The sequence below is a fragment of the Tachyglossus aculeatus genome, chromosome 21, assembly GCF_015852505.1.
Source record: "Tachyglossus aculeatus isolate mTacAcu1 chromosome 21, mTacAcu1.pri, whole genome shotgun sequence".
Taxonomy (NCBI): Eukaryota; Metazoa; Chordata; class Mammalia; order Monotremata; family Tachyglossidae; genus Tachyglossus; species Tachyglossus aculeatus.
In genome coordinates this window covers 64,103,766-64,123,019 of record NC_052086.1, presented here as the reverse complement: position 1 = coordinate 64,123,019, position 19,254 = coordinate 64,103,766, and the positions used below count along the sequence as shown (strand labels likewise).

Below are 19,254 nucleotides of genomic sequence, written 5' to 3'. Positions count from 1 at the left end.
TATGCAGAAGGCCACACAAAAGACAGCATAGACTCAACTGTGAGCAGTGGCTACAGCAATAGTTTCATCAATTAGAAGACACACTAAAGTACTAAAGGTAGGAAGATTTGCAGGAAGCTAGTGACTTAAACTTCACTTGTTTATCACTGGTGAAGGGGGCATTAACCAATAGTAGACACATGCAGTTGAATGTCATCTAAAGACAATAATAAACCCTGTCTTTGTGTCTACATTTAAATGTACTGGAAATAGCACCGTGAAATTTGAAGAAAAAGACATTTCATTTGAGTTTATTCCATTTCATCATGCCTATAGAATTATCAAAATTATCCACCATCATTAAAAAATAAAACTGACCTAAAGCAAAAAACTGGGTGCAATTCAAAGTATCTTGTTATGTTTCTGATTTCATAACCCATGGTTTAATTAAACTCCATCTTACTGGTACATTTTCTTTCAATAACCAGCACCATTAGCTACCTCTCCCTTTAATTATTCCATTCTGGGCCTTAATATGGAGAGGTCACCCGCTTATTCTCAGTGCTTGTAATCTTTATTTTTTATAGCAAAATATTATGCATATCTGGTCAGTTTAATTACCTTACTTCTGGAACAGAATCCCATCTGCTTTGCTGTTTCCCTGACCCTTGTCTTCTACTGTATTATCATCCCTTCCCAAGGAACAAATAAATAATTGGAAATTAAAGGGCATTAAATAAAGTCATGGAGACTAGGTATTTTGAAACATTTGTTTCTTGTGTACCAAGCTAACGTGCAGTCCTTAGCCTTTTAATCAGTTAGGAATACTAACATCGCCATATTAGGTTCAATACTTAAACAGGTGGTATACCTTAGAATAGAGGCTTTATTTCCATTGTTTTTGTTAGGCTAGGACAAGTGGCAGGGTATTTTTGCAGTTTGGAAATTTCCAGGATTTCTCCAGGTAAAAAACAGTCCTACTCTGGATTGGATAGAGGCACCACTGAGCCCTCTGATTCCCTTCCTCCATCTTGGATTTGATACAAAAGTCCACTGGTGTTTACCTGAGAAGCAGCATGGATCAGTGGAAAGAGAACAGGCTTGGGAGTCAGAGGTCATGGGTTCAAATCCCGGCTCTGTCAATTGTCAGCTGTGTGACTTTCGGCAAGCCACTTAACTTCCCTGTGCCTCAATTACCTCATCTGTAAAGTGGGGATTAAGACTGTGAGTTCCCCGTGGGACAATCTGATCACCTTGTAGCCTCCTCAGAACTTAGAACAGTGCTTTGCACATAGTAAGTGCTTAATAAATGCCATCGTTATTATTATTATTATGGGATGGCCCTAACTACCAGCACCCTGGGGCTTCTGAGTAATTTGGAAAACTTTTTAGCTTTCCAGCTTGGTCAGTTCTGTTGGTAATGAAACATGAGAGGAAGGGCAGAGCCATGGGCAGGAGCCTCTCCTGGGAATCTTCAGTCACCCTTTCCAGACAGGAGTGTACCCTCTCACCCAGGAGTCATTCTAGTCAATCGTATTTACTGAGCGCTTACTGTGTGCAGAGCACTAGGCTAAGCACTTAGAAGAGTACAATATAACAATAATCACAGTCCTTGAATGGAGAGGCTCTTAGAGTAACTTTTACCCTCTTAGATTAACTCAATAATAATAATAATGGGTGTTAAATTCATTCATTCATTCAATTGTATTTATTGAGCGCTTACTGTGTGCAGAGCACTGTACTAAGCGCTTGGGAAGTACAAGTTGGCAACATATAGAGACGGTCCCTACCCAACAACAGGCTCACAGTCTGGCTTACTATATGTCAAGCACTGTTCTAAGCACTAGGGTAGATACAAGGTTATCAGGTTGGACACAGTCCCTGTCCCACAATGGGCTCACAGTCTTAATCCCTATTTTACAGATGCAGTAACTGAGGTATAGTGAAGTGACTTGCCCAAGATCACAGAGCAGTCAAGTGGTAGAGCCAGGATTAAAATGCAGGTCCCTCTGGCTCTTAGGCCCATGCTCTATCCGCTACTCCATGCTGCTTCTCCTAACCACAGAGGGAGCCAAGGACATCTGACATCCCACCTGCAGCCTAGCAGTTCAAGGGAAATTGGTTCCTACTTTGTTTATTTTTATGCAGTTCCTGCCAGTTTGCTTAGCTGTTTCTCGTTTGGACGTTTGACCCAAGGAAAGGGAGACTGGTTCCTAGCTTGTTTATTTTTAATGCAGTTCCAGCCAGTTCACTGAGCAATTTCTTGTTTGGACTTACGGAGGCAAAGTTCCATTCCTCTTGTCTGCCTCCTGATTAGCTGGGAGTAGTAGTGATAGAAATAGCAGTGGCAGCATTTTTTAAGCACCCATTTGGTCTGGTACATTGTGCCAGGCTCTTGGGAAGTTCAATATAATGAAGTAACGACTTCTCTGCCTACAACTCTTATATATTCTTCATGATCTATAACCAAGGTCCTTGTCCTTTCAATATGTCCCACTTCCAACATATGTGGACCCATAATCTATTTTCCTCTCTGCCTCCCCCTGTAGACTCCTTATGGGCAGGGACTGTGTCTGTCAACTTCGTTGTATTGAACTTTTCCAAGTACTCTGGACACAATAAATGCTTACTAAATATGATTGATTTGGGGGTGAACAGGGTAGGGAACAAGGCTGAAAGATCAGCAGAACTTGAACCACCCTCACTGTTGACACTGGGGTTCCCAAGGCCGCATGGAGGAGGGATTAATACTATGCACCCAAGCTTGATTCATCTATACCATTTGACCTGTTGCTAGGTTGATCGATGTTGATGGAGTCTCCCATTAAGAACTACAGGTGAGCCTCAATCCTGAGACTCCAGGATTGAGAACCCACAGAAAGTAGTTGATAATAGTTTTGCTATTTGCTCAGAGCCACTAGTGTTCTCTCATTTCTGTGTGTTGTATTCTCCCTGAGGCACAGAGTCCAGTGAGCAGTAAATTAGGCAGAGGTACAGGGCATTGTGAAGTTCATGCAAAGGTATATTTCACCTGCAGGATCCATTTATGGCCAAAGGGACCATAGCAAAATGGTGGAGCTGTGTCATAGCATTATAGCCCATAAGAGGTTGCTGCAGTAATAATAATAATTATTATTTTAATATTTATTAAGGAAGGAGCATGGGAAGGAATTCCTTTCTTAATAATTTTGATATTTGTTTTGGGACAGAGCGTAGCCTAGTGGAAAGATCCGAAGCCTGAGAATCAGGATTCTAACCCTGCTCCACCACTTGCCTGCTGTGTGACATAGGACAAGTCGCTGACCTTCTCTGTGATTTAGTTCCCTCATCTGCAAAAGGGGATTCAATCCTGTGCTCCCTCCTACTTAGAATGTGATCTGCATGTGAGACCTGATTATCTTGTGTTTACCTCAGTGCTTGGTACAGTGCATATACATAGAAAGTGCTTAACAAATAATATTATTATTGTTATTATTGTTGTTCACTTACTATTTTCCAAGCACTGTACTAAGCACTGTGATAAGTACAATAAAGTCAGATCAGGCATAGTCTCTGTTCCACCATAACTTGCACTCTAACAGGAAGTAGTGTACCCTAGGGGAACGAGTTCTGGCTTTGGAGTCAGAGGACCTGGGTTCTAATCCTGGATCCACCACTTGTCTGCTATGGGTCCTTGGGCAAGTCACTTATGTTCTCTTTGCCCCAATTTCCTCATCTGTAAAATGCAGATAAGATACCCATTGTCTCTCTTACTTAGACTCTGAGTCTGTTGAAGGATGGGAACTGTCCAACCCAAATATCTTGTATCTGACACAGTGCTCGGTACATAGTAGCTGCTTAACAGATACTATTATTATCAGTATTATTATTGTTATTATTATTATCATTATTAGGGAGCAAGAACAGATATTTGTGCCTCAGTTTCCTCATCTGGAAAATGGGGATTAGAGAATTCAAGTGATTTGCCCAAGCAGTGTGGCCGAGTGGAAATACAACAGGTCTGGGAGTCAAAGGACATGTATGGTAATGCCTGCTCTGATCTTGGGCAAGTCTCTTAAATTATGTGCCTCACTTTCCTCATCTGTAAAATGGAGACTCAGTACCTGTTCTCTCTCCTGCTGCACTGTGAGCCCTATTTGTGACAAAAACTGTGTCCAACCTGATTATGTTGTACTATTTAACCTTAGTGAAGGCACATCTCCTCCAAGAAACCTTCTCTGCCTAAGCCCTCCTCTCCTTTTCTTCCACTTCCTTCTGTGCCGTTCTTACTTGCTCTTTCATTCGTTCTCCCCCCCCATCCCCACAGAACATATGTATGTATTTGTAATTTATGCATTTATCTAATTATTTAGACTAATGTCTGTTCCCCCACTCTAGACTATGAGCTTGTTGTAGTCAGGAATGTGTCTGTTGTTATGCTGTACTCTCCCAAGCACTTAATACAGTGCTTTGCACACAGTAAGCATTCAATAAATATGATTGAATGAACCATATTTGCTTGTATCCAACCCAGCGCTTAGTACAGTGTTTTGCACATAGTAAGCACTTAACAGGTACCTCAAATTATTATAATATTATTATTAATTACAGTCCTTTAGGCTGTAAGCTCACCCTCTAGACAGTTAGCTCTCTGTGGGCAGGGACCATGTCCATCAACTCGATTATACTGCACTCTCCCAAGTGCTTAGTACATTGCTGTGCATACAGTAAGTGCTCAATAAAGATGATTGATTAATTCACTTAGGAAAAATGCTAACCTGGTGAAATCTCAATATTCTCTATTTCCTCTTCAGGGAGGTATATTGAAAGAGGAGCTATGAACTGTCCCCCCAAGTCAGAAAACTAATTACTGTGTGTTAACTATGTCCATTGGAAACATTACAGAGAAAAGAACAGAAGTAAAACCAGACTGTAAAGAAACGGTGATGATGCCCCAATTTAGCAAGGGAAAAATACTTCACTTTCACTACAGTGACAGATTACAGAGCGTAAATAGAGTTGTATAATTAACATAGTAATCTGGAGAAAATTGCTGATTGAATTTTTTTTTCTCTCCTGCAGCAATGAAGTCAGGAGGCACTCAGCTAAAGCTGATCATGACATTCCAAAATTATGGGCAAGCTTTATTCAAACCCATGAAGTAAGTTGGAGACATTTGAATTTTTCTAAATCTGGAATTGAATCTGCTGTGGTTGATTTATCTTAAATTTTATTAATAATGAACCTCTGTCTAAAAATATTGGTGTTGAGCAAGAATATGATGGTGATTTTCTAAATGGATCTGAAGAGTGGTGCTGGATTTGAGATTGGAAGGGTTTTGTGTCCAATAACACCCTCACTTCAGAATACTGTGGGGCACAACTATGTTAAGGGTATGTTATGGGTTATAAAGGCCACGCTTGTCTGTGCCTTTGTGATCCTGTAGTGAAACCTCGACTACTGTTGGGTGGAGTTGTGTGTGAGTGTGTGTGTTTGTTTGAGAGTGCTGTACGGTAGGTGGGAAGTTGCCAAAAGTGCCAGTCTGGCTTCCATCCCCTTCACTCCATGGAAATTGCCCTTTCAACCTTATTTTCATTGATACTGCCCTCATCTGGTTCTCCCTGTGTATCTCTCTGGATACTCATTCTCAGTCCCTTTCACATTCTCCTCCTCTGCCTCCCAACCCTTAACTGTAGGAGTCTCTCAAGGCACAGTTCTGGTTCCCTTCCTATTTTCCATTTACACTCACTCCCCTGGAAAACTCATTCATTCCCGTGGCTTTAACTACCATCTCCAGACAGATGATTCCCAAATCTACATCTCCAACACTGAACTCTCTCCTTCTCTGCAGTCACATGTTTCCTACTGCCTTCAGGACACTTACTTTGATGTCCCACTGACACCTCAAAGTTAACATGTCCAAAACAGAACTCCTTATCTTCCCTCCCAAACCCTGTCCTCCCCATGACTTTCCCATCACTGTAGACAGCACCATCATCCTTCTTGTTTCAGAAGTGCATAACCTTGGCATTATCTTTGACTCATCTCTCTCATTCAACCTACATATTCCGTGTCACTAAATCCTGTTAGTTCTACCTTCACAGCATTGTTAAAATCCACCCCTTCCTCTCCATCCAAACTGCTACCACATTGATCCAAGCACTTACGCTAACCCATCTCAACTATTGCATCAGCTTCCTTGCTGACCCCCCCTGCCTCCTGTCTCTCCCAACTCCAATCCATACGTTACTCTGCTGTCCAGATCATTTTTCCAAAAAAAGTTAAGTCCATGTTTCCCCACTTCTCAAGAACCTCCAGTGGTTGCCCATCCACCCCTGCATCAAACATAAACTCCTTACCATTGGCTTTAAAACACTCAATCACCTTGCCCTCTTCTATCTTATCTCACTGATTTCCTACTATGGCCCAGCATGCTCACTCTGCACCTCTAATACCAACCTACTCACTGTACCTTGATCTCATCTAGCCCTTGACCACATCCTGTACTTCCCAAGCGCTTAGTACAGTGCTCTGCACACAGTAAGCACTCGATAAATATGATTGAATGAATGAATGAATCCTGCCTCTGGCTTGGAACTCCCTCCTGCTTCATCTGACAGATCATCACTCTTCCCACATTCAAAGTCTTACTAAAATCACCTCTTCTCCAAGCGGCCTTCCCCAACTAAGCCCTCATTTCCACCCTCCTTCTGCCTTCTGCAACACCCTTGCACTTGGATTCCCACCCTTTATTCATCTCCCCACCTCCGTCCTAGACTTATGCAAATGTCCATAATTTATTTTAATATCTGTCTCCCCCTCTAGAGACAGATGTGGGCAGGGAACATGTCTACCAACTCTATTATATTGTATTCTCCCAAGTGCCTAGTACAGTGCTCTGCACACAGTTATGCACTCAATAAATACCACTGATTGAAGTGGGAGATGCAGGTGTGTGCCACCATTAATGCAGTCTCCTCTCCACACTCCTCCCTCCCATTCAGGAAGAGACAAAGTGATAAGGAAAAGAAAATTATCAGAGGGAGGGAGGGGCCCCATCCTGGAGGAGATGGAACCAGACACCATTTGTTTAAGAGCCCCCACCACCCCCACCCTTGTGCTAACAATACTACATCCAGCTGCAAGGCACAATACCAGAAAAAGCATCAAGGAGGATTGGGAATATGATCACAACCAAACCACAGGTGCAAAAATACACAGGGGCAGCACAACTCCCAGAAGCGTTTATATCTGCCTAAGCTTCTTTTTCATAGATGCTTCTCATTTATGGTGCCTCAGAGGAAAGCTGGCTATATACTGTGTTTACTTCCCATAGTGACATCATCTCACAAATGACCCAATTCTAGGTAGACTCCTAAAGAAGATCGACAACCAAGGAAGATATTTAATCCTACTTGTTGCACCTAGAAGCCTATTTTATCTTTCTTTGAACTAGAGCTATTTGTAATGAGAGGCACGGTTACTAATCAAGTGCCAACAATATTTATGTGGCTAGTAAAATGGGCTTTTAGAAACTGCTCAGAAAACGTAGACGCAAAGGAGGAAGGACACAGGTTATGTATTATCAGTGCAGAGTCATAATGAAATATGCCAAGGATATATTCAATCAGGTTTAGTAATGTCACTTGAGGCTACCAGATGTTTAATAAAGTATTCGCTATCTTTATCAGGGGAATCAGTGGAGTAGCATTCATTTCCTTCCTTTGTTTTTTCAATATGGGACTTATATTCATTACCTCATTTGAGATAGTCCATAAAGAATAAGGAAACAAATGTTCACCATGTCTTCCCAAGCAATGGAACAGAGGACTACGTATTTATGTGGATAATATGATCAATACAAGTGGTTAATCTGGAAAATTCAAGTAGAAAGGAGAAAATGTGTTTGCTTCAGTACCAAGAATTTTGACTAAACTATCCATACACTTGCCTTACTGTGAAAATGCTGTCACTGATTCATTTTGGATAAGCATAGATTAGTGTTTTTTACCTAGCATTTTTATTTTGATATTTACTGCTGGTGGGTACATATTTTCCATCTGCAGTATAGCCTTCCTTTTCAGGATTCTCGGGTTACATAAATGTGGCTATTTAAGGCCCTCTCATAATTATGACATTGTCGTTTTGGGATTGCTATGGAGGTTGAATAGAGAGTTTGACATTTGTCTAAACTGCATTTTATGCACTGATGGCAAGATGATGGATGGTTTTGGACATTCAGCCAGTTCCCACACAAAGCAATTATAGGAATCCATGGACAATAGGAAAAAATAATGACAATGTTTTAATCTCCCCTTGAACTGGATTTCAAGGACATTACCACAGCCTCCTCATAGCAGATTTATTTTGTTCACCTTGGAGTGCACATTTTCTGAAACTCTGGGAAAATATTTTCAGCATGTTTGAGGCCTTTTTAAAAGAATGTTGGCAAAGAAGTAGCAATTATTCAGGAGATTCGGGTAAGATGCCCTTTGTAGAGACAGTCTAAAGTTAGCAGGGTAGCTTGGTTATTTAAACATAAAAAGCAAGGACTATGTGAGCAGCTTTCCACCTGGGATTCATATTTCTTTCATTATCATCAGGAAATAACTCAGAGTTACTTGTCCCAAGAACATGAAGAGGAAACCAAACCTTAGAGTTTTCATCTCTCTCACATGTAGGCACTTAGTACAGTGCTTTGCATACAGTAAGTGCTCAATAAATATGATTGAATGAATGTAACTTGCAGTAGCTATGTTATTATGTTATGTTAGAGAAGCAGCGTGGCTCAGTGGAAAGAGCATGCGCTTTGGAGTCAGAGGTTATGGGTTCAAATCTCGGCTCTGCCAATTGTCAGCTGTGTGACTTTGGGCAAATCACTTAACTTCCCTGTGCCTCAGTTACCTCATCTGTATAATGGGGATTATGACTATGAGACCCGTGGGACAACCTGATCACTCTGTAACCTCCCCAGCACTTAGAACAGTGCTTTGCACATAGTAAGCACTTAATAAATGCCATTATTATTATTATTATTATTATTATTATTATTTGATATTCATGGCTTAAAAAGCAGCAAGGGAAGTATCATCCCCTAGTGGGAAGAGTAAGGCTAGTGAGTCAGAGGACCTGAGTTCTAGTCCCAGATTCACCACTTGCCTGCTGTGACCTTGGAGAGTCGCTTAAATTGTCTGTGCCTCAGTTCCCTTATCAGTAAAAAAGGGATTAAATCCTTGTTCTCCTTCCCCCTGGGACAGGGACTGTGTATGACCTGAGCATCTTGTATCTACACCAGAGTTTAATACAGTACTTGTCTTATGCTATCGAGTCATCTCCAGCCCATAGCGACTCCATGGACACATCTCTCCCTAATGCCCCACCTCCATCTGCAATCGTTTTTGTGGTGTATCCATAGAGTTTTCTTGGTAAAAATACGAAAGTGGTTTACCATTGCCTTCTTCCACACAGTAAACGTGAGTCTCTGCCCTCGACTCTCTCCCGTGCCGCTGCTGCCCAGCACAGTTGAGTTTTGACATGTAGCAGGTTGCCTTCCACTGGCTAGTCACTGCCCAAGCTAGGAATGGAATGGGTAGGCCTCCTCTTGACTCTCCCTCCCATAGCCAAGACTGGTAGAATACTGGGAACTCTCCAGGTGTAATCCTGAGAGAGTAATACAGTGCTAGGCACACAATAAGTGATTAACAAATACCTCAATTATTATTGTTGAGAATTTTATTAAATGGAAAATAATGTCCATAGTTGTAGCATTTATTTGATTATTGTCTTTGATCCTTTTTTGTTGTATTTAAGTGCTTACTATGTGCCAGGCATAGTATTAAGCACTAGGGTAGATATAATCTAATCAGGTTGGACACTGTCCATGTCTTACACGAGGCTCACAGTCTTAATTCCTATTTTACAGAGGAGATGACTGAGGAACAGAGAAGTTAAGTGACTTGCCCAGGGTCACACAGCAGACAAGTGACTGACTCCCAGCCTGTGTTCTATCCACTACAGAACGCTGCTTCCCTTGAAATTATTTATTTATTAGATTTATTTATTAGATTTATTTATTAGATTATTTACCATCTTGTCTCTGAAAATCTCAAAGTGCTGGATAAAAACTTTTATATGATGAATATTGAACTATTTTAAGCACAATTATTGAAACAGATCGACAGGGAAGAAGCATAGGGAGAAAGCTAAAAAGAAGGGGAAAATTAAGAATTGAGAAAAGTACAAAGGATTAGGAGAAGTGGAGGAAACAAGTAATAGCAAATATGTGAAGTAGCCATTATACTCAGCCCCAGTATCAGTCATTCAGAGTCACTAGTGTTGATGTGGAATGGGAAGGGGAAGCAGGCTCCTTTGTTGGGTGAAGATTTCATGGTCAGAAAGATGGCATTCAGAAATGCTGGACATTGAGGTGCACATGACTTTGCATGCATGACACCAGTCGTTTAGCATAATGTGATGACATCCCATGCACCGTTATAACAATAATGATAATGGCATTTATTAAGTGCTTACTATGTGCAAAGCACTTTTCTAAGCGCTGGGGAGGTTACAAGGTGATCAGGTAGTCCCATGGGGGGCTCACAGTCTTAATCCCCATTTTACAGGTGAGGTAACTGAGATACACAGAAGTTAAGTGACTTGCCCAAGGTCACACAGCAGACAAGTGGCAGAGCTGGGATTTTGAGAAGTATACTGAACTGACCCATACCTACAACATTACCTCAGCGGGACACCTGAATCTCCACTTGCTTCAGAGTCACAGGTCCATGGGACCTGGTCACCAAGTTAGAGCCTTGGAGCATGGTAGCAGAAGAAGTGGCAGAGGGAGGTTGTGTGCTTAAGGCCAAAATGAGGGAAATAAGGGCATCTGGGGCTCAATCTATATTGGATTAGGGGACAATGAGCCAAAAACCAGACCATCCAGAGTAAAACTGGATGAGTGGCTACACCCTACCCAAAACATAGGTGTGCTTTGTTCCTTCTTAGCTTAGCTTCTTTCTCCTTCTGAGAGACCCTGAAAAGTCCATAAAGACTTTTAGTAATTAATCTTTCAATATGTTCCCTTTCCATTTTATTTGTTGGGGACTGTTATCTTCACATTCAGAGAGAATAGAATTCTAAGACTAGATGGAGCTCAGAAGCATTTATTCTTCTGATTTCTACCAGGACTAACCTTAGTTACCACCAGATTAGCCCTCATCCTTTTCACTGAAATTTTGTCACTCATATTTCAAGTTTTTGTTTTTGTAATACTAGAGCAAAAGTAAATATTTTCTATAGTACACTGAAGATCCTAATTTGTGGGGTTAGAAATAGACAATAAAATGCTGTTAAAATCATTTTAGAAGTAAAATTGGCTGCTTCTGGGTATTTTATCATTGACATGTTCTTGCCACTCTACCGAATTGTGCGATCAGCTGGAATATCAGCTGCAGCTTTAGATGTCTGGTTGAAATATAGAACAAAGGTTCTCAAGTCACAAAGTATCTCCCTCACCTCGTCCTTCCTTTCCAAGGACGTCTTCCAGATAATTCTCTCCTCTTCTCACTGAGTCAATTCAGGATTTGAGTTACATTGCAAGAAATAATTGTGTATAATTTCTATATCATTCTAATAGTTTTAATTTACTTGCGAAGTGAAGTCTAATAGAGAAAATCTGGACCTGAGAGTTGGAGGACCTGGGCTCTAATTAAGCCCTGCCACTTGTTTGCTGTGTGACTTTGGGCAAGTCACTTAACTTCTCTGTGCTCAGTTACCTCATCTGTAAAATGGGCATTAAATCTCCCTCCCTCCAATTTAGACTGTGAGTCCCTTGTGAGGCAGGGCCTGGGACAAACCTAACTATCTTTTCTCTCCCCCACCACTTAGAACAGTGCTTGAGTGCTTAATAAATGCCATTAAAAAATTTAGAATTTCAAAGTAAATAAGGAAAATGGTCCTTGATAGCATCAAGAAAAAATAATAGGAAAACTTTAAATGTTAGTGTTTTAAAATTTGATACCTGAGTTCACCTAGAGCATTTTCATGGAAAAAAAAAACAAAAAACCTGAGAATTTTCACCACACCTAATCTGTCTAAACAGAGAGATTGAAATAGTGAGATGAGAAGTGATTGATATACTTTGATTAAACTAGACAGCCAGTCTGGATTATTGAACCAAAATATATTTCTAAGGAGCAGTTTTATTTTCTAGATAGGGGTCCTGACAACTTATCCTATTTATATAAAATGGTAGCTTTGTAATACTTGTAGAGCTGGTGATATGAAGTCAAATTTAAGATGTTTATTCTACATGTCTAGTAAATTCCTGGTTGACCAGTGTGTCAAAATCCCACCACAGCCAGATGTGAGTTACTTTTATGGCTATGTGAAAATCCCAAAGTAGAAATGCCCCCTTTCTCTTGCAAAATCATTGACAACATAACCGAACTCTTGCAGCATGGCATAGTGGAGAGAGTTTGGGCCTGGGAGTCAGAAGGTCATGGGTTCTAATCCTGATCTGCCACTTGTCTGCTCTGTGACCTTGGCCAAGTCACTTCACTCCTCTGGGCCTCAGTTACCTCATCTGTAATGATTGGGACTGTGAGCCCCATGTGGAACAGGGACTGCGTCCTGCCTGATTTGCTTGTATCCACCCAGTGCATAGTACAATGTCTGGCACATAGTAAGTGCTTAACAGATACCATAATTATTAAAACAAAATGAAAAATAATGCCATTTAAGTGCTTACTCTGTGCCAAGCACTACACTTGATCATTAGATCAGGCACAGTCATTAATAATAATATTTCACTATTAATGGTCATGGTGATGGGAAAGGAAGGCTTGGTCATTTTCTCCCTGTCATATGTTTGTCCTTTTTCAGTGACAACAGATCACCAAAGGGGCTGAAATTACTGGGATCTTTATGTAAATGCATGTAGTAGTATAGCTTCTGGAGCCTGTCGTTGGGTAGGGATTGTCTCTGTTGCCGAATTGTACTTCCCAAGCACTTAGTACAGTGCTCAGCACACAGTAAGTGCTCAATACATTTATTTGTTATTCAGTCACATTTGACTGAATTAATTCATTCATTCATTCAATCATATTGAGTGTTTACTGTGAGCAGGGCACTGTACTAAGCGCTTGGGAAAGTACACTACAACAATAAACAGTGACATTCCCTGCCCACAATGAGCATACAGTGTCTTTTCCACATAGAACTCGTAGTCAAAGAGGGAGGGGGAAGAATGATTATTTTAATCCCACTTTTACATACTAGAAAACTCAGGCACAGAGAAGTTGTTAGTTGCCCAAGTCACTTCAGTTCTCTGGGCCTCAGTTACCTCATGTGTAAAATGGGGATTGAGACTGTGAGTCCCCCTTGGAACAGGTACTGTGTCTGATCTGATTTATTTGTACTTAAAACAGTGCCTGGCACATAGTAAGTGCTTAACAAATGCCACAGTTATTACTACTGGACAGAAAAGGAAGTGATGGCCAGGTCCCTTCCCAGCATGGTTCTCTATTGAATGACTCCACTTCTTTTCACACTCTCTGTCTCCCTTGACTATATGTGGATCACACCTGGTTCCACTCAAGAAGGTCCTGGTGAACAAGTTGGTTATCTCAACAAAGTCCTCCAACTCAGTGACATTCACTGGCTAAGAGAGACATTCACTGGCTAAGAGAGAAAGGACAAGAGAAAATATAAGTTCCCTGATAAAAATATGTGACCTAGAAGACAGACCTCAGTCAAAGAACCTAGTTCTCTAGAGTGGGACAGGAAAATTGGGCTTATATTTATCAGTAAGCAACATCCAGAGCATTAACTGACCACCTTTTTTGCTCAGCTATGTTTGTTCATTTGTGTGTGTCTGGCATTGGATCAGGCCCTAAAATAGACATCAGTCAAAGGAAAGACACAGTCTTGCCTCCAATAATAATAATAATAATGGTATGTATTAAGTACCTTCATGTTCAAAGCAGTGTACTGAATACTGGGGAAAAAAATATGTGGTTGAATCTTGTTCATTGGCAACTCCAATGAATACAGAACCTGGGATGCCCCAGTGTGGGAGAAGAGATGATAAATTACAAAGGACTTGGCCAGCAGCTTAGTAGCAGAGAAGGTTAAGTTTGAGAGCTCCAACAGGGAACTTTTTCCAATAAAATGTTTCAGGTTTTTGTAATGTTCCATTTGTCTGCACAGTGGCAGGCAGGGATTATATTTGGTCAGTGATTCATTAACTCAAGGAGGACAAGACTGCCCAATGCTGGACCTGGGAAACTTTGGATGGGGAGTGAGATAAACATTTTACAAAGCACTCCCCTTGGAACTTAATCCCACATCCCAAAACCAAGATTTGATTTGTCTCAGAACACATTGGATTTTGAAAAATTGGTTTTCGGATGTGTGAGGCTCGTTAGTGTGTGTGTGTGTGTGTGTGTGTGTGTGTGTGTGTACAAATATGTATATATATGTGTGTATGTACAAATATCTATATATATGTGTGTGTGCACAAATATATGTATATGTGTGTATATATATAAAATATATATATAATATATACACTTATATATATATATATATATATATATATAAATTCTAATATATATGTATATATTAGAATTTGGGAAGAGCTTGTGTGGGAAGAACCCCTAGCCTAGGAGATTGGGATAATACAGAAGAAGATTAAGAAGTGATCCCAGCTTTCCTTCCCTGGAGGAACTTGCAACTTATGTACAGAAGGAATCCAGGATAAGAAAAATTCATTAATAATCACATGTTTGGTGTGGCCTAGTGGAAAGAGCATGGGTTTGGGAGAATGGAGACCAGGTTTCTAATCCATGCTCTGCCATTTGCCTGCTGTGTGACCTTGGACAAATCACTTGATTTCTCTGCTTTCCTCATTTGTAAAATGAAAATTAAAGGCCTATTCTCTCTCCCCTTTAGACTATGAACGCTATGTGAGACAGAGACTGTATCCAACCTGATTATTTTTTACCTAATCCAGGGGCTTGTCATGTAGTGAGTGCTTAATAAATAACCACAATTATTATTATTATCATTATTAACCTCAAGCTTACTGTTAGCTGAGCACAGATCTGAACTTCTGCTAGCCTTTTAAAGCACTGATTCTAACAGGGCAACTGTCCCTAAAGGCCAGTAGATTAGTACAGTTTACCAGGTAACAGATTGTTTTACAATTCCCATCACTCTACACAGCTTCTTTGCCTATAGTGCACAGGGGTATCATAAATACAATTAAAGTTCTTTCCTCACAGCCCACCAAAAACTTTCCCTCAGCACTGGATTTCCTTGAAAGCCAATGGCTGCTTGCATTGTTGACCATTTCAGATTGGTTTTTAATGATAAAAAATGAGCTGAAAATATGTACTCCTCATCAGTCCCTAGGATGATATTCATGTCAGAAGTTCAAAAGCTAAGTTTCAAGATCAATTCATTTCTAAAGAAAGCATATTTGGGAACGCACCTCCTATTGTCTCCATATACTCTTTCCAACCACATTCTAGCTCTATGCAGCCACTCTGTACTTTTTATAGCATTTATTAAGCACTTACTATGTGCAAAACACTGCCGTTGTCATGTTTCTGAGGCCTTTTCAAAGCACTAATTTGTATAATGTTCTTTTAAGGTGAATTTAGGGCCAAAAGCTCTTTTGTACATAAAGAAAAATCTCTGGTGCCTGTTCCTGTTCAGTGAGGCTCACTTCTCAACGGTTACTGTGACCAAAATGTTTTCACAGACCAGGGCTGTGTTAGGGTCTTCTCTCCACCCCCTTAAATTTCAAAATCCCAGAGAAGCTCTGATTGCTCTGCAATCCCAGAACCACAGAAATTCCTTGCTGATTAAACGTATAAACAGAGCCAGCTTATAAAAGAATCTCTGGGCTGAGCCATTGCTTCAAAATGGAGAAACCAGAGTGCTGCTTTGGCTATAAGTTCTTGATGGTACCTGACAGATCGCACACCATCAGGTCATTTATTCAAGCTAGTGAAGCGAAAACAATAAAGATGATTTTAATAACCAAAAGAGCACTATTGTGGTAAATAAAGCCTCATTGTCTATAATTATTTTATTTATGAAGTGCTGCCTCATCCCTTTTGAAACAGCTTCTCATACATAAAGGGTGTTGGAGTGAGAGCCAGGGCAATTTATAACTCCCATGGCCAAATGCAGATTCCATAGCTGTTTCCAAATGAGTGGAGTCATGGAAAGTGAGAGTACTGCTTAGTATTCTGGGGAGGTTTTAATGCATTTGCAATATAGTGAACAAATTTTGACACAATAGCTAGGTAGGTGTTTTAGCATATTGCCACTTTATCATGCTGTGCAAACATCATCACAATAAATTACAACAGTAAAATGCCAATTTATAGAGTGTTAGGGGGAATGATAGAAATTACTGAGGCCTACATCAGCAACTCCAGGCAGATTAGCAAAGTTCCCATACGGTTTTCCTTTCCAGCCCAGATTCTAGCCCGGGGTTTCACCAACTGGTAATATTGAAACGATATTATCTGGGAAAGAGGGATAAGCTTACAGTGCTGGCTACCCATGTGCTCGAATTTTATTTGTTTTTTATAATATTTGTTAAATTGGGCACTTTACTAAGTGCTGGGGTGAAGGCAAGCTAATCAGGTTGGACATAGTGTCTGTCCCATGTGGGGCTCACAGTCTTAATCCCCATTTTACAGATGAAGAAACTGAGGCACAAAGGAGTTAATTGACTTGCCCAAGATCCCACAGTAAACAAGTGGCAGAGTCAGGATTAGAACCCAGATCCTTCTGATTCCCAGGTCTGTGCTCTATCCACTAGGCCAAGCTGCTTCTTCGTTCATTTACAGTCTCTGGGTATTCTCTGCATGAGTTTTCAGAATCCATGGGAATCCCAATAGATCAAAGCTGAGTGTTTGAGAAATTCCATTAGGAAGCTTTCTGCGTGGGCAGAAAGTAGATGTGCAGCTACTCTGGGCTTTAGCCATGTTGGGGTTCTGAGGGCTGATGGGGAGAGGCACATGACTGAAATGAATTTGGGGCAGGGACAGAGGGAAGGGCAGTAATATAGTTCATTGTGGGTATCATGGCAGCTCAAGTATCTCAAAACTCTGGAATGGGGCAGAATTTTCCTGACGTCCTTTTTTGACTTTATCTGCTGGAGTACTTCCCAAGCACTTAGTACAGTGCTCTGCACACAGTAAGTGCTCAATAAATGCGATTGAATGAATGAATGAGTAAGGTAGCAAGCCTGCAAAGCTAGGAACACATTTCAAAATTACAATGCTTCCACAGGTCCCTTCAAATAGATCTTTTTTTGGTAAATTCTAAGTACATAAAGGTTTTTGTTTTAAAAAGATGAAGCAGCATTGCTCAGTGGAAAGAACACGGGCTTTGGAGTCAGAGGTCATGGGTTCAAATCCCGGCTCTGCCAATTGTCAGCTGTGTGACTCTGGGCAAGTCACTTCACTTCTCTGTGCCTCAGTTCCCTCATCTGTAAAATGGGGATTAAGACTGTGAGCCCCCCGTGGGACAACCTGATCACCTTGTAACCTCCCCAGCGCTTAGAACAGTGCTTTGCACATCATAAGCACTTAATAAATGCCATTAGAAAAAAGTTAAGTTCAACACATGATGTTCATTGCCTCATTATAGAATTTTGAAATCATCACTCAGTATTTCCATTTATCTATTCTCAAGATGAAAGAACTTTTAAGCAATTTAGAAAAAATATTTTTGTTTTTGATGGCATGAGGTGAACTGTCTTACAGAAAGGATTACTAGCTTCCAAATACTTTCAGAAAGAAAGACTTAGCAGAGTTCTTTAAATTTCTCTTTGATTTACTCTTTCGGGAGTGCTAAATAAATATTGTCCTTTGTGATAGTGGCATTATACTGTGCCTAAAAGTCTCATTTTCAAAATCTGCTGGTAAGTTTTACGATTCTCCAATTATTTCTCTTCTCTGAGATTATATGGGAAATTTGTCCCCAAGAAATGAAGTCAGGGAATACACCCACTCTGCAAATTGATTTGGCTTTTTACATTTCATATGTTAATATTTTGGGGATAAAAAACCAGAAAAAGAGATTTAAGTTTCAGCTGGCAATCATGTCATACAAGTATTTAAGACAACACAAAAATTAAAATAAACTTTCTGAATAGTTTCAGAAGTAGTATGACTTGTAACAGCATTCCAGACATTCCCCGAGAAGCATGTGGCATTATACACAATTTGCTTTCATACAATGTGATGTGACAGTGTCATATGGGTAGTGTTTTGAGAAGTTCACCCCATTTATCCTGAATAGACCTTGAACCTAGAACATTTCTTTGAGGTACCCTGATCCCCCTCTCCACCCCGCAGTTGCTTTGGAGATTTTGTGCTCCCCTCTAGGAACATGTGAATATGGTGCTGTGTCTGAGCCATTAAAGGAGGTAGAGTCAGTGCTGAAAATAAAAATCTGGGACATAAAGGTGTCTAATGCCTACTGGACTTTAAAGCAGATAGAGGAAGTGGCAGCATATAAAAATATGTATATATGTGCAGTGGGGCTAAGGACGGGGTAAGATTTTATTGTTTGTTTTTAATGGTACTCATTAAGCAGTTAATATGTGCCAGGCATGGTGCTAAGCACTGGGGAAGATACAAGATAATCAGGTTGGACCATATGGGGTTCAAAACCTAAGTCAGATGGAGTAGGATTGAATTCCTATTTTAATAATGAGGAAACTGAGGTACAGAGAAGTTAAAAGACTTGGCCAAGATCACACAGCAGACAAGGGGCAAAGCTGGGATTAGAACCCAAGACCTCTGACTCTCAGACCTGTAATCTGCGTTTTTTTATGGTAGTTGTTAAGCACATACTATGTGCCAGGCACTGTACTAAGTACTGGGGTAAATACAAGCAAATCATGTTGATCACAGTCCCTGTACCACATGGGGCTCAGAGTCTGAATCTCCACTTTACAGATGAGGTAACTGAGGCACAGAGAAGTTAAATGACTTGCCCAAGGTCACCCAGAAGACAATGGCGGAACCAAGATTAGAACCCAGGTCCTTCTAATTTACAGGCCCATGCTTTATCCACTAGGCCAAGCTGTTTTTTCCACTTGGCCATGGCGCTTCCCTAAGTATCAAACTGCTTAAAGGGTACAGACCTGAGTGTATAGGTTATGCAGAGGGGTGGGCAAATAGGGTGGGGAAATGAAAGGTTTGTCAGGGAAGTCCTCTTGCAGGAGTTATGATTTTAGTAAGGTTTGAAGATGAGGAGAGGCTT

General features: G+C 40.6%; 1 protein-coding gene and 1 non-coding gene across 2 annotated transcripts in view; one reads left to right on the top strand and one right to left on the bottom strand.

The window, feature by feature from the left end:
- Positions 1 to 19,254, top strand: part of FAM20C (FAM20C golgi associated secretory pathway kinase) — a 100,843-nt gene that overhangs the window by 12,823 nt on the left and 68,766 nt on the right. Inside the window, exon 3 of the mRNA XM_038763946.1 lies at positions 5,041 to 5,119. Within this exon, the coding sequence (XP_038619874.1) occupies positions 5,041 to 5,119 (79 nt within the window). The remainder of the gene's footprint in view (positions 1 to 5,040; positions 5,120 to 19,254) is intronic.
- On the bottom strand, positions 9,491 to 9,628 carry LOC119943119. Its single transcript, XR_005455598.1, has one exon. It is a non-coding gene; the product is annotated as a small nucleolar RNA SNORA7 (small nucleolar RNA).